This window comes from Moschus berezovskii, chromosome 3 (genome assembly GCF_049115385.1).
Source record: "Moschus berezovskii isolate FMDL1 chromosome 3, NW_MosBer_1.0, whole genome shotgun sequence".
Classification (NCBI taxonomy): domain Eukaryota; kingdom Metazoa; phylum Chordata; class Mammalia; order Artiodactyla; family Moschidae; genus Moschus; species Moschus berezovskii.
This window is the reverse complement of record NC_142462.1, coordinates 40,136,551-40,163,905: the sequence shown is the minus strand read 5'-3', so window position 1 is coordinate 40,163,905 and position 27,355 is coordinate 40,136,551. Positions and strand designations below refer to the sequence as shown.

Here is a 27,355-nt window from a genome sequence, read left to right as displayed (position 1 = left end):
TGGTAGGAGAGTTAAGTAGCCTTTATTAGGGGGGTTTGTTCTGGCCCATACATTTTTGTCTGTCAACTCCCCTTAGAGCAGAGGTACTTGACCTGGAATCCCTGGTTAAGGAATTTAACCAGGGAAAATTTACACTTTTAATGTTGCTAACTCCTAACCAAAGTGCAGCATTTCCTTCGATTATAAGTGCAAGCAACAAACTTCTGTAGTGTCAGCAGTAACTGTGACTCTGTTGCCAACAGAAATCTCAGATCATTTTCATATCATGCTCCACTTTTTACAGATATCTTGATATACATTTTACCCACAGACCTACTTTGTTTTTTTTTTTTTTGTAATCACATATTTTGAGTTTATTTATTTATTTATTTATTTTTTGAACAGAGGAAAATTTATGCGTCGAACCTGGACTGGTCACTTATGATAATATACATGCTACAATTCCATTCTCCCCAATCATTCCACCTTCACCCTCTCCCACAGAGTCCCAAAGACTGTTCTAAAATGCCTATGTCTCTTTTGCAGTCTCTTATACAGGGTTCAGGTTACCATTTTTCTAAATTCCATATATATGCGTTAATATACAGTATTGATGTTCTTCTTTCTGGCTTACTTCACTCTGTATAATTGGCTCCAATTTCATCCACCTCATTAAAACTGATTCAAATGCATTCTTTTTGATGGCTGAGAAATACTCCATTGTGTATATGTACCAAAGCTTTCTTATCCATTCGTCTGCAGATGGACATCTAGGTTGCTTCCATGTCCTGGCTATTATAAACAGTGCTGCAATGAACATTGGAGTACATGTGTCTCTTTCAATTCTGGTTTCCTCGGTGTGTATGCCCAGGAGTGCGATCGCTGGATCATATGGCAGTTCTATTTCCAGTTTTCTGAGGAATCTCCACACTGTTCTCCATAGTGGCTGTACTAGTTTGCATTCCCACCAACAGTGTAAGAGGGTTCCCTTCTCTCCACACCCTCTCCAGCATTTATTGCATGTAGACTTTTGGATAGCAGCCATTCTGACTGGTGTGAAATGATATCTCATTGTGGTTTTGATTTGCATTTCTCTGATGATGAGGGATGTTGAGCATTTTTTCATGTGTTTGTTAGCCATCTTTATGTCTTCTTTGGAGAAATGTCTGTTTAGTTCTTTGGCCCATTTTTTGATTGGGTCACTTAGTTTTCTGGAATTAAGCTGCAGGAGCTGCTTGTATAATTTGGAGATTAATCCTTTATCAGTTGCTTCATTTGCTATTATTTTCTCCCATTCTGAAGGCTGTCTTTTCACCTTGCTTAGAGTTTCCTTTGCTGTGCAGAAGCTTTTGATTTTAATTAGGTCCCATTTGTTTATTTTTGCTTTTATTTCCAATATTCTGGGAGGTGGGTCTTGGAGGATCCTGCTGTGATTTATGTCGGAGAGTGTTTTGCCTACGTTCTCCTCTAGGAGTTTTATAGTTTCTGGTCTTACATTTAGATCTTTAATCCATTTTGAGTTTATTTTGGTGTATGGTGTTAGGAAGTGTTCTAGTTTCATTCTTTTACAAGTGGCTGACCAGTTTTCCCAGCACCACTTGTTAAAGAGACTGTCTTTTCTCCATTTTATATTCTTGCCTCCTTTGTCGAAGATAAGGTGTCCATAGGAGCTCCTACAGACCTACTTTGAATTACAGTAAGTATTAGACCTATAGTTAGTTCTTGATATTCAAAAGGTTAAAAACAGAGGCATGGATTTCAGTTCAGTCGTTCAGTCGTGTCCGACTCTTTGCAACCCCATGAACTGCATGCAGCAGGCCAGGACTCCCTGTCCATCACCAACTCCCAGAGTCCACCCAAACCCATGTGCATCGAGTTGGCGATGCCATCCAACCATCTCATCCTCTGTCGTCCCCTTCTCCTCCTGCCCTCAATCTTTCCCAGCATCAGGGTCTTTTCAAATGAGTCAGTTCTTTGCATGAGGTGGCCAAAGTATTGGAGTTTCAGCTTCAATATCAGTCCTTCCAATGAACACCCAGGACTGACCTCCTTTAGGATGGACTGGTTGGATCTCCTTGCAGTCCAAGGGACTCTCAAGAGTCTTCTCCAACACCACAGTTCAAAAGCATCAATTCTTCAGCTCTCAGCTTTCTTTATAGTCCAACTCTCACATGACCACTGGAAAAACCATAGCCTTGACTAGACGGACTTTTGTTGGCAAAGTAATGTCTCTGCTTTTTAATATGCTGTCTAGGTTGGTAATAACTTTCCTTCCAAGGAGTAAGCGTCTTTTAATTTCATGGCTGCAGTCACCATCTGCAGTGATTTTGGAGCCCAGAAAAATAAAGTCAGCCACTGTTTCCCCATCTATCTGCGTGGATTTACTGTATCACACTTTTAAAAATGTTTTGATGACGATGCCTCATTATAATTGGTTTCCTATGTAAGCCTACGTATTTTGTTTTATGCACTTAAAATCATTATTCTAAGGAATCCATAGGTTTCATCAGACTTTCAAAGAAGTTCATGGAATATAAGAAGTTCAGAAAGTGTAAGTGTTACTCACTCACTCATGTCCAACTCTTTGTGATCCCATGGACTATAGCCTACCAGGCTCCTCTATCCATGGGATTCTCCAGGTAAGAATACTGGAGTGGGTTGCCATGCTCTCCTCCAGGGGATCTTCCCAGCCCAGGGATCGAACCCAGGTCTCCCACATTGCAGGTGGATTCTGTACCATCTGAGCCGCCAGGGTAGCCAAAAATGGTCAGAACCCTGCTGTAAAGTCTGACAAACTCCAGCCATCAATAAAGGGTGCTATGTCTTGTGGGTAAGGGGTTTATATTAGGCAAAGGAAAGCAGTAGACACGTGTGCATGCCTTCGTGCTAGAAGTGTCTTCAGTTGTGTCTGATTCTTTGTGATCGTACGGACTGTAGCCCTCACACCAGAAAAGAATAAGTAACAAAATGTAATAAAAGCAAGTTCTTTTAGCCAGTGGACAAAGGACCTTCCTGACCTCTCCAGCTCTCTCTTCTGGCCCCCAAAAGCGATCACAGTCCTGATGGCCCCCAGAGCTTCTTCTGCCACGGCACCTGCTTTTGCGTATGCAGCCAGTTCTTTGTCACTAAATGCTGAGAGTATCTGGAAAGAAGAGAAACACATGACTTCAAATAGGGAAAAACGTTAAAAGACACTCTGATCAACTCTTCAACTTTTTCTTCCCAAACCCTGTCCTTTACCAAAAACTGTGGATATGAAGCAAACATCACTCAGTGTACCACACCCAACAGCTTCTTCCATTCCCCTACAAAGGCTAGATGTGATCTGCCTTAATGAACTCCTCCCCAGGGAAGCTGTAAGTAGCTCTGGGCAGGAAAAAGCTCTCACATCTACTACTATTTTCTATTGATTTCTCTCTCTCTTTGTCTGTCATGCCACTAACCTTAAACCAATCATCCCCATGCTCTGCTTGTCTCCAGCCCTAGCATAATTTTTTTTTTTTTAAATTTTTGGCCACATGTAGAACTTTAGTTTCCTGACCAGGGATCGAACTGGCACCCCTTGTACTGGACCACCAGGGAAGTCCCCCTTTCAAATCTTTTGATCACACGATACTTCACCTAACTTGTTGGTTCTTTTCATAGATCAAAGATGTAGTAATAAAGAATAAGTCATTAACAAATGACCAGGTCTCTTCCCTGGCTTCCCCTTCAGTAATCTCATGAATAAACTGTGTAAAGAGATAGCATTTAAAGAAAAATCACAAGAAGTTGACTAGCCTGCTCACAGGTCTGCACGATGGGGAGGACTGCCAACTCTGACCCTCTGTCACGATGATTAACTGAGATGCTTTCCTTTGCCCCTTTAAAATATTTCATGAGTGAACAGAATCTTTGGAGACGGTTTTTGGTGGACACTGAGTCCACCATCTCCCCAAGATTGCCAGCATTCTGATTAAAAACAACTTTCCTTTCTACCAGTTTTTGCAAGTGATGATTTTTTTCAAGCAGCCAGACTTGATTCAGTAAAAGAGTGAGGAAAAGGAAAGGCACATATAATTCACTGCTGCTGCTGCTGCTGCTAAGTCACTTCAGTCGTGTCTGACTCTTTGTGACCCCATAGACAGAAGCCCACCAGGCTCCCCCGTCCCCGGGATTCTCCAGGCAAGAACACTGGAGTGGGCTGCCATTTCCTTCTCCAATGTGTGAAAGTGAAAAGTGAAAGTGAAGTCGCTCAGTCGTGTCCGACCCTTAGCGACCCCACGGACTGCAGCCTACCAGGCTCCTCCATCCATGGGATTTTCCAGGCAAGAGTACTGGAGTGGGGTGCCAGTGCCTTCTCCCATATAATTCACTAGACAGTGTTTTTGGTAATAGTGTTGAGTTCCACATCTACTACCATTTTTTCTCTATTGATTGCAAACTGAACTAAACTAAAATCTTACTGCTTGGAAAGGATTCACCATCCTTATTATTCAGTTCAGTTCAGTCGCTCAGTCGTGTCCAACTCTTTGCGACCCCATGAATCACAGCACACCAGGCCTCCCTGTCCATCACCAACTCCCGGAGTTCACTCAAACTCATGTCCATCGAGTCGGTGATGCCATCCAGCTATCTCATTCTCCGTTGTCCCCGTCTCCTCCAGCCCCCAATCCCTCCCAGCATCACAGTCTTTTCCAGTGAGTCAACTCGTCGCATGAGGTGGCCAAAGTATTGGTTACTGTGTAATGATTTTTAATCACTTTGAAAACCGCATTTCCAGACCTACTCACGGATAGTCTACTGAATTATAAGGTGGCTAAACAAGATGCTTCAGGAGAAAGCTAAAGGAAGAATCGAAACACGAGAGACACCAGTCGTCTATTAAGTAAATCATCAACCCCAAAATGAGCAAAAATTGCCAGTAAAATTTCTCAACCCTGGAATGTTGGCTGAAATGGAACAGGTTATGTGGATTTTACTGAAAGGCAAAATTGGCAGAGTGCCATGTAACCATCACAATTAAACAGAGCAAATCCAACTTAATTAAATGTTTTATATTCATGCAATAGTTTGAAGTTATATTTTTAAATTGGGCTTCCCTGGTGGCTCAGATGGTAAAGAATCTGTCTGCAATGCAAGAGACCCAGGCTCAATCCCTGGATCAGGAAGATCCCCTGGAGAAGGGAATGGAAACTCACTCCAGTATTCTTGCCTGGAAAATCCCAAGGACAGAGGAGCCTGGCGGGCTGCAGTCCATGGGGTCGCAAAGAGTCAGACACGACTGAGTGACTAACTGAGCGATATAACTTTTAAATTATGTTTCCTTAAATAGGGACATAACGATTTATCTAATTTAAATTACTATGCCAGGAGATTTACCCAAAGTAATAACAACAGTGCAGGGACTTCCCTGATGGTCCAGAGGTTAAGAATCTGCCTTCCAGTGCAGGGAACATGGGTTCATCCCTCATCAGGGGACTAAGATCTCACATACCACTGAGCAACTGAGCCTACCCACCACAACTATTAAAAAGTCCATGCACCACAACTAGAGAAACCCATGCAGCACAACAAAAATCCCATGTGCCATAACTAAGGCCTGACGCAGCCAATAAATAATCATAAAAAATAAAAATAATCCATAATATTTTGTTGATTTTAAAACAAGGAAAAAAAAATAAGAGTGCAAAAACTGTAATTGAGGTAATAACTGTGATGTGTTCGTTTTTTGGATGTAACATGTGGGATCTTAGTTCCCCAGCCAGGGATCACACCCACATCCCTTGCATAGGAAACTCGGAGTCTCAACTACTGGTCCACTAGGGAAGTCCCATATCTGACATTTTGAATCATATTAAGAATAATCTTCCCTATTAGAGCACCATATTAACAACATCCTTCTGCATGCAGTTTCGAATGACATTTAACACAGATCTGCACAACATGTAACCAGAATCCTGCATCTTGAAAATAACTCTATCTGTGCCAGTTAACACATATGGTCATGCCCATGTTTTACTTACCTTTGCCCAAATAGCTGTAGAGAGTCCCAGGATAGGACTGATGGCCATTATCACAAGTGTGAGCTTCCATCCTCTGATAAACCCCACTATGAATCCTGCAAAAAACGTGGCTATTGCTTGAAAGAACATTCCAACCTTGTCACCAATTCCTTCACCGATTTTGGAGATGTCACTAAAAAAGATCACACCTAAGTGGTTACAGGCAGGAGATCTTCAGTCAGAAAGGCAAAGCAAACATCTAACCAACACAGACACAGGCAAAGCTTGTTCAGATGCGTGCAAGCCCCTCTCACAGTCTTAGCCTCTTGAATGACATTTTCCCCACCTAAAAACTGTATAAAGGAAGAAATTCAGGATTAGTTCACGCTTCTGGGAAGTCAGTATCATTAAAAGTTGATGCTGTTCATGTAGTTAATCCTATTAGAGAAGGATTAGCATTTTGAACATGTCTCAATTTGTCTGAAAGTAGGAATAAGGAAGGGCTCCTTCCTTCTACCTGTGGTGCTATTGTTAACCTACTCTGTTCTCAGTACAGCAGCCAGAGTGATCCTTTGGAGATGGAAGTCTGAACAAGCTACCTCTCAGGTCAAAAATGTCCAGTGTCAGACCTGAGGTCCCTATGGAGGTCAGCCAGGCCCAAAATGCCCTGATCCTCCTTCCTCTTGGACATTTGCTCACTACCCTCTCGCCAGGATCTCCAGCCAGAAAATGCTAATTATCTATCACCCTCTGCTGGAATGTAAGCAACAAGAGGCCAGAGATCTTTGCCTCATTCACTGTTAAATCACAAACATCTAGAACAGTGTTCAACAAGCCCTCAATTGTTTGTTGAATAAATGAAGAGTCAACAAGAACTAAGAGAAATCTCTTTATGAACTCATTCAATCCCTGATTCACTCATTCATCTGTTTTCCTGGAGTGCCATCTTAATATCTGTCAGGCCTGTGATAAGCTCTGTGAGAGAGAAACAAGTAAAGGATGTGAGTGTGTGTGTTAGTCACGTCCGACTCTTTGTGGCTATATCCTGCTAGGCTCCTCTGTCCATGGAATTCTCCAGGCAAGAATACTAGAGTGGGTTGCCATCTCCTTCTCCAGGGGATCTTCCCAACCCAGGGATCGAACTCAGGTCTCCTGCATTTGCAGGCACATTCTTTACTGTCTGAGATACCAGGAAGCCCCAAAGGATGTGAGCTCAGTACTGAAATACACCTACTTATGTAACTGAGTTTGAGTGAACTCCGGGAGTTGGTGATGGATAGGGAGGCCTGGCGTGCTGTGATTCATGGGGTCGCGAAGAGTCGGACACGACTGAGAGACTGAACTGAACTGAACTGATGTAACTGAGGCCAAAAAAAAAAAAAAAAATCTAACAGGTAAGTAAAATGCACTGTGACATAGGCTATAACTTCTAGAGATGGCTATCAGATCATCTATTCCCAATACACACCAAATGTTTAATTGAGCAAACATTTTTTTTTTAATTTAAAATCTTCCCTAGACAAGTTTGCACATAGCTAGTAGTTAATTTCTTTATGGATGTGTAGGAAACAATATACTTACTCTGTTAGCCGTGTATTGAGTTCAGTGATGTCACTGATGTCAAACCAGCCTATTTCCTGTCGTAGAATAGCATGAAAAAACTCTTGCCTAATTTTCTTAATCTGTCGGCCAGCTGCCAAAGTCCAAAATGAAACCTGTATATAGGCAGCAACTAGAACTCCAGCACCTAATCCTGAATAATAATATGCATATCTGGAAAACAATTCAAAAGTTTCTTTTAAATAGTCTTTATGTTTGGGAGAGAAATATTCAGAATTGGAAATTAATACATTTACTGACATCACAAAGACCATGTAGGACATTATAACACATACAAATTTTTTTTCTCTTTTCTTACATTATAATGAACAGTGGCCAATCTATCCACTTGAACTATCAGCCAAAGGTAAAGCTGTGTGGTTAACTGCAAACATACAGTGGTGGTCATGAATCATTTTTAAACTTATATTGATAATCTGTAGACACAATTTGACTCTTCCATAATTCCCATTCTAGACTTGCATATCTTTCTGTTCTGCAAAGCTTTCCCACATTGCAAATACAGGAATAAAGAGGCTGAACACGCAGAATGACTCTTAGCGTAAGGTTTTCCCATATTGTTCACCCAAAGAACAAAAAACCCTCTTCCTGATTGGCAGAAGTTGAAAGATTTTTTAAAACCAATGCTAAAATGTTATGAATTCAAATCAACTCAGAGTGTAATCTTCACTAAATTAGAGGGAAGTTGGTATCTTTAGAAATAATAAATTCAATTTCATTACTCTCAAATATATTTTCCTTGCAAGCCACTACGGCAACAGACAGTACTCATTTAAGTCAGCAACATTAATTGAAAAGTAAACATAAAAACATCATGTGACAGGCTTTGGGGATTTCTATTAATAAGGCTGAAGAAAGGGAAAAAATGCCATAAATGACATTATAAGATCAACAGACAAAACTGGAATTCAGATGGAAGACCAGGTCAAAGTATTGTATCAATATTAAATACTGAGGTCGATAGCTGTACTGTGGTTATAAAGAGAATGCCCTGTTCTTAGGAACCAATCTGAAGTATTTATGAGTAAAGGACCATGCTCTGGGCAACTTACGTTAAAAAAAAAATTTATTCATTTGGCTGCCCTGGGTCTTCGTAACAGCGTGTGGGATCTATTTCCTTGACCAGGGATCAAACCCAGGCCTCCTGCATTGGGAGGACAGAGTCTTAACCACTGGACCACCAGGGAAGTCCCCTGTGCAACTTACTTTAAATGGCAGGGGAAGGGATATAAAAGGAAACAATAGGATAAAGAGTCTAACAAAAGCTCGAGTATACAGGGATTCTTTGTACATGCTTGTAACTCTTCATAAGGTTGAAATTATTTTCAAATAAGATGTTTTTTAAAAGCACAGCATAAAGAAGTACATATGATATATACATATATTAGCCAATTACCTAGTCATTTCTTCTTCCAGAATTCTGCCTGGATTTAGCATTGCCAGTGAAAAATTCACTAAATAAAAACAAAATAAAAATAAGACATTTTTGAAAGGCACTGCCAGGTTTTTTAAATCTTTTTCTCTTTCCCTGTCACTCTCAATCACTCTTATCATCTGGCCCATGTAAAGGGCCCTAGCGTTTAGGTGCATCGACGGTCCAGTGGGGAAGTAAAGCCCCACCACCCAGGTACTGCCCCCCCACACACACCAGAGGCCTTGGGCCTTTAGCAACACAGCTTCCTAGAGCAGCAGAGAGGAGCTGACGGAGGGCATACAGAAGGTAGAAAAGAAAAAAGAAATGGTCCACATAGACACACAGGATTTAACAGGCACTTTTTTCTTAGTGGTGCAAAGCCCTTTACGCATACTTGCTTCTTTTGGTTCTACGTTACTATGTGTTTCCCTTACATGCTTCCTCACAACATAAATAATGGAAAGTCTGAATTACATTCATGGCAAAGGAGAAAAACTAAAGACAAGAAAGATAACTGAGTTGCTCAAAGCCAAGTCAGTGGGTTACTGGTGATCCACCAGGGTCTTGCATTCCTTGTCTTGGTTATTAGCAGTCCTGTAAATTGGTATTTTTAAAGCAGTATTAACTGGAAAGAAATGGTCTTTTACTTTGAACTAATTTTGATAAAAGTGTCAATGTGCCTTTTCTGGTTCACATGTTTTAGTAACAGCTAGGATCCAGTGAGCATTTACTATATGCTGGGCATTGTTCTGAATATCATACACGCATTACATGGTTTAATTTTCACAGTTCTATAGACAGGACTATACAGGCAGGGCTATATCATAAATTTCTGTTTTACAGATGAGGAAACTGAAGCACAGGGATATAAAGTAACTAACCCAAAGCCACTCAGTTAGTACAGTGAGTAGGCTGAGAGTCCCAACACTGTCTCATACGGCACCTGACACTACACCACACCACACCATCGATTCAGGTGGCAATGACTCATTTCACTTCTTCAACAAACACAAAGTAAAAAAGAAAAAGAAAACAGCCCATGCCCACTGCATTCACAGAGTAACAGGATGAAATGTTACCACAGCACTGTTGGGAAACACATCTACCGTGATGCTGGGAGAGAAACTAGGCTTTGTTCCTTTATCCCGTGCAAATAGCCCCGAGGTCACATTTTCTGGGTGCTGTGTTATCACTTATCTTCTTCCAAAGGAAGATGAGGTAGAAATTTATTTTAAACTTAACCTACCAGGATCAATTACCAGGCCTGTAGCCCCGATGGCGGCATAATTTCTCCCTCAGGATTGTTCTTTCTGTAGATGTTCATAGCAAAGTGTTTCTGCTTATTAATCTAGCTCTTTATCAGCTACTAGGTCCTTGAGGAAGCAGACCCGACTCTACTTCTGTTCTCATCCATTCAGTTCTGTGCGCTCATTTGCTTCCTGAGTTCATAAATCTGGTACCTTCGATAGCTACGTTGGAAGTGTGTTTGGAACGAGAGGCAGACAAGCTATGCGAAAGCTGAAGTATGTGCAGAAATCATTGTTCGAAACCACAGGAAACCTGCAGATTATGCGCACAGGGCTATTTTCCCCCTGAACTTAGAAAGCAGGTGAAATCTTAAAATGACTTTTTCTCTCCTCCAACACCAATATTATAACTCAAATTGATCTTTCCTCTACAAACATTACAAACTTGACCTGCTCCTTTCTCAGAGTCCCAGGCCAAGAATGGCAATCTAATTCTGGGTGAGTAATCCTAGAAACCCTAAAGCCCCGAGGAAACCAAGTTTCTGCTACGTGAGGACCAAGGTGTTACAAATGTGTATGAATGTGTTCCTTGAAGGGTCATGTGATGAAATCTGGAATGCTAGATCTGGAAATTTCAACAGGATTCGATCTGGAGAAGGCCGCTACCTGGTCTTCCCAGACACTATCTATTAGGCTTCAGCCTCATAAACAATCTTCAAACAGTTATCTGGTTGAGTGGTTAGCAGCACTGTCTGCCTGTTAGAATCACGTGGGGTGGGTGGAAAAAAATACAGATGTCCAATAGGGACGACAGACGATGAGATGGTTGGATGGCATCACCGACTTGATGAACTTGAGTTTGAGCAAGCTCCAGGAGTTGGTGACAGACAGGGAAGCCTGGTGTGTTGCAGTCCATGGGGTCGCAAAGAGTCAGATATGACTGAGCAACTGAACTGAGGCTCCATCCAAGACCAGCTGAATCAGAACCTCTAGCTGAGTCTAGATCATAATCTAAAAATTGCTTCCAGTTGAAACTTTAATTTACCAGGATGGAGAACTCCTTCTCTATTCTGCCTAAATGCCTCCCATGGCAAAGAAATGGGAAATTCTAAAGCTGCCTTTTCATTTTAGAGAGCTCTCATATACTCCATGTATTTTATAGATGAGGAAACAGAATCTCAGAGTGGTTGTTGCATTTCCAAGTTCTTACAGCTAGTTTCCCCTCAATATTTATGTTCCAGACACTTGACATACGTCATCTCATTTAATTCTATCAGCAAGCCTACCTTTCAAAGGTTGTAACAGTAGGGATTATAAAGGTTACGTAGTTTGCCCCAAATTCAGGTACAGGTCTAAATAATAAATGTATATCTTAAGGAACACTCAAAGAGACATTAAATAAGGAGTGCTGTCACTTTGCGTCCCAAAGTAAATCGATGTCTGCCTCCCTTGATTCGGTCCGGGACTTTTTTCTATTAATATTACAGAGAAACACTCAGCACAAGACAGAATTGGTGGATATCCAGGCAGTTTTAGCAGTATGGGTAATAAATCAAGGTAACTGGGGCTCAAAAATGTCTTTTCCTTTCATCTATGTGGCAATGCAAGGGCACACAGGGTGTATCAATTTCTCCACACAACCTCCTACATTATTACAGCCACATAGACCTGGCATAAAGTATCAAGTTCCTCATACTCTGTAGAAACCCTGTTTCCTATGACTCCGTTCTTAAGGTTTGGATGTGGAATGTTTTATGCATAGTTTCTGCACAACTGAGTCATTGTGAGGGAACAACCTTGTCACGGAGACTTTATCCTGTTGACAAGGATGGACTCTGTTCACAATAACTCACTGTCAGATCCTCTTGTAATTTAAACGCCCCCTTTTTTTTCCTAACATTCTTGTCTCATTTGGCTCCATTGAGTCTTGCTGTCCAAGAATCCAACAATTCTAAAGAACAGACTCTAAACAAACATCATCTCACTGAGATGAGCTAGTGAGCTCAGCTAAGGACACCTGAGGACTCTATCGTCTCTCAACCCCCATGACTTTGGCTAAACTCTACAAACCTAAACATATCAATGAGCTCTCTGGATTCAGAGTGAGCATGAAATGTAACAATTCGTTTTCTCCAAAGAGCCATGGGAATATTATTTGTACAAACTTAAAGAGTGGACGCTGGCATTAATAACATTTGAGGGACTTCTCATTCCAAACCCTCCAAGACAATCAAGTTGCCTAATGACAAACGTGCCTGTAGAGAACCAAGTGTCATTTAATTCGGAGGTCACTGAAACTAAGCTGGCAACTCTGGTGAGTGTATCACTCCAGCAGTCACAGGTCTGCAAGTGACTTGCTCGTGCCATTCCCCAGAAAGACCTTGAATTTGGCCCTGGGCACAGTCCGTGGCACCTGTCTGCCATTCCAGCTTCAAAGCAATTCGGTTGAATAATTAGAAACACCTTAAAAATAAGCAGACTGCTCCAAATAAGAAAGCTGTGGAATTATTCTGGTGTTAGCAAAAACAAAAACAGGACTAATAAAACTGGACCAAATGTCAGCTTCCCTGGGATAAGTACATTGCATCCAATTAAAAAAAATTAACTGTGATAAAATATACATTACCATCTTAACTATTTTAAGTGTATAGTTCAGTTCAGTTCAGTTCAGTCGCTCAGTCGTGTCCGACTCTCCGCGACCCCATGAATCACAGCACGCCAGGCCTCCCTGTCCATCACCAACTCCCGGAGTTCACTCAAACTCATGTCCACAGAATCGGTGATGCCATCCAGCCATCTCATTCTCCGTCGTCCCCTTCTCCTCCCGCCCCCAACCTTTCCCAGCATCAGAGTCTTTTCCAGTGAGTCAACTCGTCTCATGAGGTGGCCAAAGTATTGGAGTTTCAGCTTTAGCATCAGTCCCTCCAATGAACATCCAGGATTGATCTCCTTTAGAATGGACTGGTTGGATCTCCTTGCAGTATAAGGGACTCTCAAGAGTCTTCTCCAACACCACAGTTCAAAAGCATCGATTCTTCGGCGATCAGCTTTCTTCACAGTCCAACTCTCACATCCATACATGACCACGGGAAAAACCATTGCCTTGACTAGACGGACCTTGGTCGGCAAAGTAATGTCTCTGCTTTTTAATATACTATCAAGGTTGGTCATAACTTTCCTTCCAAGGAGCAAGCGTCTTTTAATTTCATGGCTGCAATCAGCATCTGCAGTGATTTTGGAGCCCAAAAAAACAAAGTCTGACACTGTTTCCACTGTTTTTCCATCTATTTCCCATGAAGTGATGGGACCAGATGCCATGATCTTTGTTTTCTGAATGTTGAGCTTCAAGCCAACCTTTTCACTCTCCTCTTTCACTTTCATCAAGAGGCTTTTGAGTTCCTCTTCACTTTCTGCCATAAGGGTAGTGTCATCTGCATATCTGAGGTTATTGATATTTCTCCCAGCAATCTTGATTCCAGCCTGTGCTTCTTCCAGCCCAGCGTTCCTCATGATGTACTCTGCATATAAGTTAAATAAGCAAGGTGACAATATACAACCTTGACGTACACCTTTTCCTATTTGGAACCAGTCTGTTGTTCCATGACTGGTTCTAACTGTTGCTTCCTGACCTGCATACAGGTTTCTCAAGAGGCAGGTCAGGTGGTCTGGGATTCCCATCTCTTTCAGAATGTTCCACAGTTTATTGTGATCCACACAGTCAAAGGCTTTGGCATAGTCAATGAAGCAGAAATAGATGTTTTCCTGAAACTCTCTTGCTTTCTCCATGATCCAGCGGATGTTGGCAATTTGATCTCTGGTGCCTCTGCCTTTTCTAAAACCTGCTTGAACATCTGGGAGTTCACGGTTTACATACTGCTGAAGCCTGGCTTGGAGAACTTTGAGCATGACTTTACTAGCGTGTGAGATGAGTGCAATTGTGCGGTAGTTTGAGCATTCTTTGGCATTCCCTTTCTTTGGGATTGGAATGAAGACTGACCTCTTCCAGTCCTGTGGCCACTGCTGAGTTTTCCAAATCTGCTGGCATATTGAGTGCAGCACTTTCACAGCATCATCTTTCAAGACTTGAAATAGCTCAACTGGAATTCCATCACCTCCACTAGCTTTGTTCCTAGTGATGCTTTCTAAGGCCCACTTGACTTCACATTCCAAGATGTCTGGCTCTAGGTCAGTGATCACATTATCGTGACTATCTTGGTCGTGAAGATCTTTTTTGTACAGTTCTTCTGTGTATTCCTGCCACCTCTTCTTAATATCTTCTGCTTCTGTTAGGTCCATACCATTTCTGTCCTTTATCGAGCCCATCTTTGCATGAAAAGTTCCCTTGGAATCTCTAATTTTCTTGAAGAGGTCTCTTGTTTTTCCTATTCTGTTGTTTTCCTCTATTTCTTTGCATTGATCACTGAGGAAGGCTTTCTTATCTCTCCTTGCTATTCTTTGGAATTCTGCATTCAGATGCTTATATCTTTCCTTTTCTCCTTTGCTTTTCGCCTCTCTTCTTTTTACAGCTATTTGTAAGGCCTCCTCAGACAGCCATTTCGCTCTTTTGCAAAAGCAGTGCTAAATATATTTACACTATGGTAAAATCAATCTCCAGAAGTTTTTCAGCTTCCCCAACTGAAACTATGCCCATTAAACAACTCCCCACTTCCTTATCCTCCACCCGCAGCTACCACTATCTTCTTTTCTGTTTCTATGAATTTGGCTACTCTAGGCACGTTCTATAAGCAGAATAATATGATATTTGTCTTCTTCCACTTAGTGTAATGTCCTCAAGATTCATCCATGTTGCAGCAGGTGTCAAAATGTCCTTCCTTTTTAAGGCTTTTTAACACTCCATTGTATGTATGTAACAACTTTTGTTTATCGAGTCATTTATCTGATTTTTTTAAATCCTAAATTGAAACCAGTTTTGATTGATATATTCTAATATGGGCATCCTCTGTTCTCTGTGTGTGTATTACACATCTATAACTCTTATAAGAAGTAAAAGGAAAATAAATAAAAAATTCCTAGTTTCCTTAAAGATTTTTTAAACTATCCTATCTTACTCTTTACAGTATTCGTGTTAAAGTTTTGGCCACTGGTCAAATACAAGTAATCCAGTTAAAACTTTCCCAGACATAATTTTTAAAGGAGAATGTACAGTTGCTGACATTGGCAGTATAATGAGCATGGTATGGATGGTAGAAAGACCTGAGTCTGAATTCTGCCCTAACACTGTGTAATTTTGGGAGGCTATTTATTCTCTCGAAACCTCAGCTGTCTTCATGTGTCCCTGAGAATAAGACCTAGCACATGATACACACTATGAAAGATTTCTATTATTTTTGTTATAAAGAGGTTCTTCTCAGAGACAGTAGTACTAGAGAATAAATAAACAGTTTTTGTAGGAGTGTGCTTTAACTATTCAAAGGATGCTTCTACTGGACATCTAAAAGGTATTAATATTCATCAATATTTATGTACGGAGATCCTATTGTATAAATTAAGCAATCATGTTCTTAGGTAATTACAACTAAGCCCTACAATGCTAACCAAATATGTAGTTCTCAACAATGAACACTGATAACTCTTTCTGAGTGTCATCTGAATACAGTCTACTGCTTCTCAGGTATCTTTACTATGAAAGCTGCCTCTCCTTTACTAGCTGTTTCCTTTATACTCCCCTGTCTGTGTGCCAGTACAGCTTCACTCGTTCTTCTCCACCTCATGCCCACAGGTCTCTAGGGAGGAACTGAGCCATCGTGCTTGGTAGAAAGCATGGACATCTTCCTTTCTATGTTAAGTCTCTCTAATATGAAAATAACTTTGTCCATTGGAACCTCACTCCAATGCAGCTGACATAGCCCCTCGTACAGCTGGCATTAACTTCTGTGACTCCTTTGGCACTTCAGTAATTTTAGTCCTTTGGGCGAGTTTCAAAGCACATCATTCTCATACTCAATCCATTCACTCTTCAGTAAAGTGTTCTGTTAAGGAACAGTCAACCCTGTTGATCCAAATATTAGAGACAGAAAGTAGGTGTAATTTTAGGAAGAAGGATGGGAGAGAGAGGGAGGGGAAGAAGAAAAAATAAAAAACAGACCTACAAGCCGAGGACAGCTAAGAAGTATTGCCATGCTAACTGATGCATTTTGAAGCTAGCTCATCAACAGCCATTAATTGAATGGACACTGTGTAGACATGCTCTGCTATGGTTCCACCATCCTCAAGCAGACTGACTTCCTTACTTTACTGAAATACAAAGCTTTCTGGAAATTTCCTTATTCTGTACTTAAAGTCCAATAGCAGACACTTATTTGTTGAAATTTAACTGATTATTTGAGGAATTTTACTGAGAATTTTAAACTCCTTCTGTGATATCTGAAGCTACCCAGATGTCCAAACCATGAAGCAATCAGATGATGAATAGAAAAATCAATTTCTAATCTTTCACTCAGTTAAATAAATGAATACATCTATACATCTACATATCTGAATTAAAGATGCTTACCTGGAAGTGAGAAATTTCCTCCAGTATTAACAAATCTGTCAGTCATTTCTCCAAATACTATCATCATGAGGGGCAGACCTGATCCATGAGTTATGGCCATGATAGTGCCAAAAGACATAAATAATTTATCCTGCCAATCAGAGTATCGAAACTAAAAAAAAACAAAAAAGAAAAGATAAGAATACTTAGATTGTATAACAGAATTTCTCTTTTTTCACAATGTATGTTCTTTGGATTTTTCTTTAAGGTCAGTACTTTTATAATTGTTCCAAATAAATGTATTAGGGAAGAAAGAGAATTTCAATTCAAATCATTGACAGAGTAATTTCGAGATTCTATTTATTTTGTATCTGTGTGGAAAAAATTCTAATTTCATTGAATCAGTGCCTTATTTGGATAAGTGATTGCAATATAATCAGGAGGGACTAAGATTTGGTTTCATTAAGAAACACTGTTTGATCTTCCAGAGCTCCTGAGGTAGTGAATTAGAAAGAGCTAGGGGCTGATGTCATTTACATACACACACATAATACATCCTTTAAAAAGACATTCAGAATATTTCAGAGGGAGAATTATAAAGGGCAGAGAGGGAACAGATATTCTGGGTTTTGAGGATAAGGCCCCTTTGAGAGGCTTACGTTAGCTTTTGGAAGACAGATCAATAGTGAAGGGCAAGAAACTTAAGGAGTGCCTGGGTGTGTGCTTTGGGGAAGTCTTGCTTATGGAGATGATACTCATTGTAGAATCTTGAAGGACAAGGAGGAACTAGCGAAGAAGAACTGGGGAGTGCAGAGAAAGTGGGGGGAAGTGGGGGCTTAGAACAGCAGGGTGACTGGAAACTACACGAGTCCTCAGGGAACTCCATGTGGTGGAATTTCTAAGCACACAGTACAGAGCATGGAAGACGATATTAGAGAGAGTCTAAAAGGCCTGGTGGCCACACCAACTGTCTCGGATTTAGTACCGTCTATAGAGGGCTTTGGGGTCACACAGAGTCGGACACGACTGAAGTGATGCGGCAGCAGCGGCAGCAGTAGCAGCATAGAGGGCTCCCCTGGTGGCTCAGCTGGTAAAGAATCTGCCTGCAGTGTGGGAGACCTCGGTTCGATCCCTGGGTTGGGAAGATCCCCTGGAGAAGGGTAAGGCTACCCACTCCAGTATTCTGGCCTAGAGAATTCCATGGACTGAATAGTCCATGGGTCACAAAGAGTCAGACATGACTGAGCAACTTCCTCTTATCACTTATAGAGGGACGTGGTTATACCAGTAAAGTGCACAACACCCAAGAGCTAACCAGCGGATCAGTGTCATAATACTCCAAGACCCTTTGTCCTTCACCACCTTTTTTAGTTCTCTCCAAATTCCCACTTTTCCTCCCCATTTCTGATTGACTGAAACTGCCTCTCTGTTCTTCTTTCGTCCTCTGCCTTCCAGACTACATCTCCCGTCTCTAAGTTTTCCATTTCTGTACTTTCCCCTCTGTCCCTCACATCTCTCTCATCTTTTTAACCCTTATCTTGCCCATTTCCTCACCCCACTCCCGCTGGGGGACAAAGAAGGAACAGTCATCAAGAGAATGGGTGATGAGTCAGGCTGGGCAGAGTGGGGTCCTTGAGAGTGGAGGCTGAGTCAGAGGGAGTCACCATGGAGGGGCACCCTGAGGTTAAAGTGCAAAGTGGTGGGGGGGTAGGCGGTGTGCCAACTGTTCTCAAGTATTTCTAGAAGTTCGGTCTGGGAGACCAAATTCCATCATTAAACACAGATGGCAAGCAAGAGTGTTGAGAGAGACAAAGGGTGGGAAGCCAGGTAGAGCTTGGAATGAAACAAGGTGGGCAGGTAAAGCCCAGAGCAGGTGGGGAAGGGCCCCTAAAATTGCCACAAAGGGACCAGTGTCCCCAAGGTTCACCTTAGTGGCCGGAGGGGAAGGGAGATAGAGCACCTGAGTTTCTGGGTCACAGCTCAAGCACAGGAGCAAGTTGACATGCAATGTTGTCTTCACCAAACATTTACGTGAAACTGCTGCTGCTGCTGCTAAGTCACTTCAGTCTGTGCGACCCCACAGACGGCAGCCCACTAGGCTCCCCCGTCCCCAGGATTCTCCAGGCAAGAACACTGGAGTGGGTTGCCATTTCCTTCTCCAATGCATGCATGCACGCTAAGTCGCTTCAGCCGTGTCCCACTCTGTGCAACCCTACAGACAGCAGCCCAGCAGGCTCCTCTGTCCACGGCATTCTCCAGGCAAGAATGCTCGAGTAGGTTGCCATTTCCTTTTCCATGTGAAACTGAGGAAAGTTTTAAATGCTTTTCATAGTACATTTGAAACTCATGAAACACAATATATTCACTGCACCTCAATTTAAAAGTTTCTCATATTAATGAAACAAAATTTTATTGTCACCAAGACAGGGAGGTCTGGCGTGCTGTGATTCATGGGGTCGCAAAGAGTCGGACACGACTGAGTGACTGAACAGAACTGAACTGAAGCTTCAGTGAAAATTCCAGGAATTTCACAGTAATATCCTAAGTAACCTAGATCTGTTTTCAGTGATTTTTCAACAAAAGAATGCCTTTCTGTGTTGTGCTGTACTTAGTCACTCAGTCGTGTCCGACTCTTTGCCACCCCACGGACTGTAGACCGCCAGGCTCCTCTGTCCATGGGAATTCTCCAGGCAAGAATACTGGAGTGGGTTACTCCATGCTCTACTCCAGGGGATCTTCCCAACCCAGGGATCGAACCCAGATCTCCTGCTTTGCAGGTAGATTCTTTACCATCTGAGCCACCAGAGAAGCCCGAATGCCTATCTAACTCCTATTAAAATGCAGTTTTATCCTGAAACTCAATCAGAACAGCAGCAAAAAAAAAAAATCTATTAAGAGAGTGGAAAAGATTACATTTATATTTAAGGTTAAACTTAGAAATTAAAATTAAAATTTCTGTTTCTACTTTAAGGTTTGTGACATTTTGTTTTCTGTAAGAGGCAGATTTAAAACCTTTGCATTAAAACCAGATTTAGTTTTATAAACAATTTATTCTCTAAAGCACTGAACTGGAAAAATGTTACCCTTACTGAGATTTTTAAACACAGAAGTCACAGGCATAAGCGAGAAGAGAATGAAACTTAATAAGCTGGAGATTTCAGATGACATGCTTTTTTTTAAACAAACTTCTTTGCTATCAAATAATGGCTGTCATAGTTACATATCATATTCACCAAAAGTGGGCAGACATTTTCTTGGGTCCCCTCTCTAAGACATATTACAAATGAAAAACAGATCTGACTTCTTCTAAAAATATGTTGGCTTGCCCTGGACCAGTGGAAAAACCACTGAGAATTGTCATAAACATATCTGAATCTGTAATAGTAACTTCATATTTAATAAATTTTCCTGGAGACCAACGTGAACATAGATTTCTTAAGCATTTACAATTTTCTGTAGTTAACAATCTCCTTATATGCAAGTTTATTTTAAGGTAAATTTGTGCTTGTGTGTGAAACAAGTGCAGAGATGTATTTTTATGAAATTAATTGGTTTGTATGGTGCTTCAAACACCAGTCCTAACTACAATTTCCCTGTACACCAGTTAGCTCTGCTCTCCCAGCCAGCCTACTCCTACCTGTTTTATCATCCACCTTGAGAACGTGGGCCAGTAAATACAATGAGCCAATCCAGAACATCTATCGCTGCCCGCAGACAATCTTAAAGTACTTCTCACTACAGATCCAAGACATCAAACTTAAATGAAGGTAGAACTGATTCAAACTTAATATTTCACAGCTTACCAATGTTAATGGTCCAATCAAATTTTCTTTCTTCATTTTTTCCTTAGCTTGGCTGCTGTAAAAATACATATAGATAATCGAATTTAAAAACTGTTACAAAATATTTCACAGTCAACTGAATATAAATTTAAGTCGTTACCATATTTGAATATTATACTACCAAATGTAAAAGTGTGATGTCCACAAACTGTCAAAATTATCCAGTTTAAAGCACGGTGTAAGGCAATAACCAAGTGCAAAGGAACTGTCCAAGGTACTATAGGAATCTCTGGATAACCGGGGAATGGTGCAGCACGCATGCACAGAAGGAAGATGACCATGTCAACAATGTCTGCAAGATCAGTTAATTCTTCATGTGCCAAAAATATACATATTGATCTAAAATTAGTAAAGGCCACTCTTCTGAATGATTATAGGGAGTGGCGTCAGGAAATTCTGTTGGCTCTACATTCAAAATAGATCTAGAGTTCAATCACTCTTCACCACTTGCATAACTATCCTAATAGCAAGGAGAACTCCTACCTTGTTTCTCCACTTTTGCTTACCCACTTTAGTCTATTCACAACACAATACTCAGAGTCATTACTTAAAAACACAAGTCACACGCTTGCTAAAGAGGAGGAAGAGGCGAGGGATACATTGGGGGTTTGGGATTAGCAGATGCCAGCTATTACATATAAGATGGATGAACAACAAGGTCCTACTGAAGAGTACAGGGAACTACATTCAGTATCCTGTAATAAAGCATAATGGAAAAGAACATGAAAAAGAATGTGTGTGCAAATATATATATGTATGTATAGCTGATCATTTTGCTGTATAGCAGAAATTAACACAACACTGTAAATCAACTGTACTTCACTAAATTAAAAAAAAAACTCTCAGGTCATATTATGCTGCTACTCTGCTCAAAGACTTACAAGTGGCTCCACTTTTCTCAGAGTAAAAGCCAAATCCTTACATTGGCCTCTAGGGCCCCACATGATTATTTCTTTGTTACCTCTCTGCGCACAGTGCCCACTCCCACTCCTGCTAGCTCTGCTCCAGTCACCTAGGTCTCTCTGCTGCTGCTGTCCTGTGAACACTCCAAACATGTTCCCACTGCGGGGTCTGCATTTCCTCTGCCGGGAGTGGTACATATATGCCACACAGCTCTCTTTTTTTCTTTCAAGTTCTTGCTTAAATATGGCCTTCTCAATATGACCTACCTTAACTACTCTATTTAAAATTGCTTTTTTGCACTCCTGATTTCTTTACCCTTAATTAATGTGATTCATGGGGTCGCGGAGAGTTGGACACGACTGAGCGACTGAACTGAACTGAACGTGTTCCCAACAGCATTTATTACTTGCTAACAACTGAATTGATGCTTTTGAACTGTGGTGGTGAAGAAGACTCTTGAGAGTCCCTTGGATTGCAAGGAGATCCAACCAGTCCATTCTAAAGGAGATCAATCCTGGGTGTTCATTGGAAGGACTGATGCTAAAGCTGAAACTTCAATACTTTGGCCACCTCATGTGACGAGCTGACTCACTGTAAAAGACTCTGATGCTGGGAGGGATTGGGGGCGGGAGGAGACGGGGACGACAGAGAATGAGATGGCTAGATGGCATCACCAACTCGATGGACATGGTTTTGAGTGAACTCCGGGAGTTGGTGAAGGACAGGGAGGCCTGGTGTGCTGTGATTCATGGGGTCGCAAAGAGTCGGACACGACTGAGTGACTGAACTGAACCGAACAGAACAATTGTCTGCCAGACTAAGTGCCCCTGGGAAAAGGGTTTATGGATGCTTCTTTTTCACCAGTGACCACATATTTGCATAGATCTAACTTTATATTACTTAAAGCTCAAGAGTGCCCCTGGTTCCCTGTTCTGGGATATCTGATGCCCTTTGGTGATAATTTGTCTCAGAAGCCACAGGCTATTAATTTGGTTTTAGGTTGGAAATGCTGTTGCTTCCTCACAATCTGTTTCTCCCCTTAGGCAGGAAGATGGAATTTGATGTAATATTTTTCTTTTATGTATTTTGGGCTTTAATTCCGTGGCATATAAAGACTACTTGCAAGATTTTAGCAATTACATATTTAGCATATGTATTGTTTACATCTATTCTCAACAATAAATAAATGCTATGAGTGAACTCCGGGAGTTGGTGATGGACAGGGAGGCCTGGCGTGCTGTGATTCATGGGGTCGCAAAGAGTCGGACACGACTGAGCGACTGAACTGAACTGAACTGTAGGAGAGCAGACTTTTTTTTACCTAAGTGCATTTATTTAAATTTCCAGGTGAAGTTTTATTCACAGGACTTGATCCCAAATTATCTGGAACATTTTCTAAAATCAAAAGACTGACATCTGCAGTGAAATATGTTCACAAGAATGTGACAGGCAAAACTGCATGATCGGAACAACCACGTAACTCTCAATTTTCCCTAGACAACTGAAGTGAGCTGAACTTCCTTTAACACACAAGGTTTGGTCTATTTTTTATAAAAATGTGTCTCATTACACTTCATTTCATAATCTTAACTTTTTCTTAGTCTTTTGTACTCTTTGAACTGTCTTCTTCCCAGCACAAGGCTGTGAGCTCCACTTCTGAGAACTTCCTTGGGTTCTGGTGTGTCACTGCATCCTTTGCAGGGGTAACAGCTCTGTATACTCACCGATGTTTAGCCAGTGCAACACAGAAATAGACTTCTTGGAGAAAATGCCATCTATTTATAGATTCACAGTCAATTCCAGCCTAAATTGCCAGCGAATGAAAACCACATTTTTCTAGAAGAAAAAATACCATCCATGGGTTTTCCAATTTTATTGGGCAAACTAGATATTCTGTGGATGAATACCATGGTATGTAGAAGAAACAAAGCAAGATCATTGTATGAAGAAATTAACAGACTAAAATAATGCCCCGGTTTAACCACCAGATAGGCATGTTCTCTGTTAACTAATCAGGCCACTTGCAGCTTGAGGACCCACTACAGAACCTGATAAGTTTCTCCCTCTGAGTGATCACTGGATGACACAGGTCAGTTGGTTCTGGGTGCCTTGGCATGAGCTCAGAGACCACAACAGCCTCATAAATTTTGAGGCTGAAGGCGAAAATGATTCACTATCCTCAAAGTGAAAGAGGGACAAAGACAGCATGCCTCTTACTGATTGTTTACGGCCCTACTAAGGTGGAGAAGTGAGAGCGACAAGGGCCCTCGGGAGCCAAAGAGCCAGCACAGGGAGAGAGACAGGCAAGCAGAGAAAGGCGAGAGGTTTCCCCCTCGCATTTGAGCAACAATTTCTCTGGAAGTGCAGGTAACCCGCCCCAGGCTGCTCAAGGCTACCCTCTCTACCTCACCCCTCATCCCCAAGAGGGAACTGGAGAGCAAAGAGGAGAGTGGGTAAAATGAGGAGGAAGAGGAATAACGGGTGGAAGGAAGGAGCTGCCTGCTTCACTGCTGCTGCTGCTAAGTCACTACAGTCGTGTTCGACTCTGTGCGACCCCACAGACGGCAGCCCACCAGGCTCCTCCGTCCCTGGGATTCTCCAGGCAAGAACACTGGAGTGGGTTGCCATTTCCTTATCCAGTGCATGGAAGTGAAAAGTGAAAGTGAAGTTGCCCAGTTCTGTCAGTCCTGTCTGACTCTTAGCGACCCCATGGATTGCAGCCTACCAGGCTCCTCCGTCCACAGGATTTTCCAGGCAAGAGTACTGGAGTGGGTTGCTTCACTACACTTGTTCAAAAAGCACAACCATCAACAGCAGAGGTCTGATGCTCTTTAAGCCCGGAAGATCAGACGATGTTTATGAACGTTTTCTGGAAAAGTCATGAGCTACATAATGCAAGGAATGTTATACCACACATATTCATCGAAGGGCCCTGCACAAAGAGAAGAGGGCACTTCAAACCCATGTTCTGTTTCCTGTTGATTATTGACTAAGTTGTGTTTAAGTCTTTGCCACCCAGTGGACTGCAGCCCACCAGGCTCTTCTGTCCACAGGGACTCTCCAGGGAAGAACACAGGAGTGGGTTGCCTTGCCCGTCTCAAGGGGATCTTCCCAACCCAGGGACTGGACCTGCGTCGCTGAGAGATTCTTTACCACTGAGCCACCAGGAGGGCCAGCCTGTCGCAAAAGAAGCCTCAGTAACATTCCTTGGGTAAAGTCAGAATCACAGAAAAGACTTTAAGGAAACTCCAAGACAAAGGCCAAAGGCATCATCAACTCAACTTCTTTGCTCGGCTACATGTGGCTCTGCTGACTCGCGTGTAACGAGAAAAGCAGACCAGCGGGGGCCGAGGGTGATGTACCTGCTGACGCCCAGTTCAAATCCGTCCTCCCTGGTCTCGGTGATTCGGAATGTTGCGATCCTTCCCACCTCTGGATCCATCTCAGCCTGGGGAGAAATCAGTCTCAGGTACAAGGGCACCAGCCCCAGCTTGGGGAGGTCGCCCAGCGTCCTCGCAACACCCGCCTCCCCACCCCGCCCGGGGGTCGCGGGGACCCGGGAGGACCCCACGGATGCCACGCTGCCCCCCGCCCGGAGCCCAGCTTCCCGAGCTTCCCTCACCTGGGACCGCGCCTGACTCTGGCCAAGCCGCCGGGCGCGCCGGGACTGCGGCCGCGGGGCCGGGGACTTTGCTCGCCCCGCCCCCAGAACCAGACCCCACCCCCAGAACCAGACCCCGACCCCGCCCCCCGACCCCGCCCACCCCGCGAGTGTCCGGCCCCCGCGACGCCTCCTGAAGCCCTGGGCAGAGGAGGCGCTCCGGCCGCCAGGCTCGCTCTGCACAGCCGGCGGGGAAGGGTGCCCGGGCGCCGCCCTCCGCTGCCGCCCACCCCGGGAGGGCCGCCAGCCCCGGCCGCGCCAGCTGCGGCCGATAAGCCCCGCGACCAGCCTGGTGTCGCTAGGTGTTCCAAAAGAGTCCTCCAGAGTGACTGTCGCACTCCTTCGGTGCGGTTTTCTTTTTGAAGCCTTGCGGGGGACAGTTTGTACGTGCTCACCAATGACGGGGCAGCTGAGAGACCCCTAGGCTCACCTCCCGCTGCTTCTGCATCCCGGGGTCTGCTGCCCGGGGGCACCGAACCCATCCATCTCTAGGGATGCTGAGAACAGGGCAGGGCCGCCCAAAAACATCGCATTAAATTCTTCGCAGGATAATGTGGTCGGTGCCTTCTTAACACTTAGAGTCACAGAACTTTAGGGCTGGAGGGGGCTTTCAGTTCAGTTCAGTTCAGTCGCTCAGTCGTGTCTGACTCTGCAACCTCATGAATCACAGCACGCCAGGCCTCCCTGTCCATCACCAACTCCCGGAGTTCACTTAGACTCATGTCCATTGAGTCAGTGATGCCATCCAGCCATCTCATTCTCTGTTGCCCCCTTCTCCTCCCGCCCCCAACCCTTCCCAGCATCAGAGTCTTCCAGTGAGTCAACTCCTCGCATGCGGTGGCCAAAGTATTGGAGTTTCAGCTTTAGCATCAGTCCTTCCAATGAACACACCAGGATTGATCTCCTTTAGAATGGACTGGTTGGATCTCCTTGCAGTCCAAGGGACTCTCAAGAGTCTTCTCCAACACCACAGTTCAAAAGCATCAATTCTTCGGCGATCAGCTTTCTTCACAGTCCAACTCTCACATCCATACATGACCACGGGAAAAACCACAGCCTTGACTAGACGGGCCTTGGTTGGCAAAGTAATGTCTTTGCTTTTTAATATACTATCTAGAAATCGCCAAATTCAAAACCGCTTCTCCTCCACTCCCTTTCCAATAGGAAACTAAAGCCCAGAGAGTCGAGTCTCACCTGTGGCTGCATCCTCAGGACCAGGGTCCCGTCTCCAGTGTCCTCTCCTGGCATCCTGTTCTGATCCTGGACTTCTCCCTGGGCTCAAGTGTCTCTAAACCTTGCGCTCACGGGAATCCTCTTTGTGGCTTTCTCGTCCCTTTTCATTAACCTCGCGCCACACTCCTTCCTAAAGGAAAAATCTAAAACAGGGAGCAACATGTTATCATAGCTTTGAAGCCAGTGGGATTCAAACTCAGAGCTTCCTATCTGCCTAGTTACGTCATCTGGGACACTTTCTCGCTTCTCTAAGCCGCAGTTTCCTCATATGGTAACATGAGGATAAAACACCCCCCTTACTAGGTCACCGTGAGGAATAAATGAACTAAGAAGGTAAAAGGAGCTAGTACTGAGCCTGAAACAATGCACTCCATAAACATGGCTTCCCTTCTTCCCAACCAGGTAGCAGGGTTACCTGCTGGTCCTTGCTCCTGCTGTCTTGTTAACACAAAAGTCATCCCGTGGCTTTCTCGGGTTCCCAGAGAAAACAAAGAGCATCCTACAAGGGGAGGTGCTGTGGCAGACCTTGGAATCTCACCTGTGTCACTTACTGTTTGGCCTTAGGCAATTTATTTCATTCTTGATTTTACGGAAACCGTAAAATTGAGGTGTTATTAGGATTAGACATGATGTATGTAAAGTGCCTGGCATATAAGAGGTACCTAGTATTAACAGTTCGGAGAAGGCAATGGCAAGCCACTCCAGTCCTCTTGCCTAGAAAATCCCATGGATGGAGGAGCCTGGTAGGCTGCAGTCCGTGGGGTCACTAAGGGTCGGACACAGCTGAGTGACTTCACTTTTACTTTTCACACATTGGAGAAGGAAATGGCAACCCACTCCACTGTTCTTGCCTGGAGAATCCCAGGGACGGGGGAGCCTGGTGGGCTTCTGTCTATGGGGTCACACAGAGTCGGACACGACTGAAGTGACTTAGCAGCAGCAGCAGCAGTATTAACAGTTATAAGATCAGAAGAGGCTG

At 43.1% G+C, this 27,355-nt stretch overlaps 1 protein-coding gene across 4 annotated transcripts in view; it reads right to left on the bottom strand.

The window, feature by feature from the left end:
• LOC129552321 (phosphatidylcholine translocator ABCB4) overlaps nt 1-25,133 on the bottom strand; it is an 80,892-nt gene extending 55,759 nt beyond the window's left edge. For all 4 annotated transcript variants that reach the window (XM_088833813.1, XM_055420609.2, XM_088833811.1 and 1 more), the window contains exons 1-8: nt 25,105-25,133; nt 24,845-24,930; nt 20,541-20,595; nt 16,759-16,909; nt 8,980-9,037; nt 7,545-7,736; nt 5,985-6,156; nt 2,997-3,121 (exon numbers count right to left, since the gene is read on the bottom strand). In XM_088833813.1, coding sequence (XP_088689939.1) covers nt 2,997-3,121; nt 5,985-6,156; nt 7,545-7,736; nt 8,980-9,037; nt 16,759-16,909; nt 20,541-20,595; nt 24,845-24,924 — 833 coding nt within the window. In that variant the 5' untranslated portion in view covers nt 24,925-24,930; nt 25,105-25,133. The remainder of the gene's footprint in view (nt 1-2,996; nt 3,122-5,984; nt 6,157-7,544; nt 7,737-8,979; nt 9,038-16,758; nt 16,910-20,540; nt 20,596-24,844; nt 24,931-25,104) is intronic.
• Between the last annotated feature and the right edge of the window lie 2,222 nt (nt 25,134-27,355).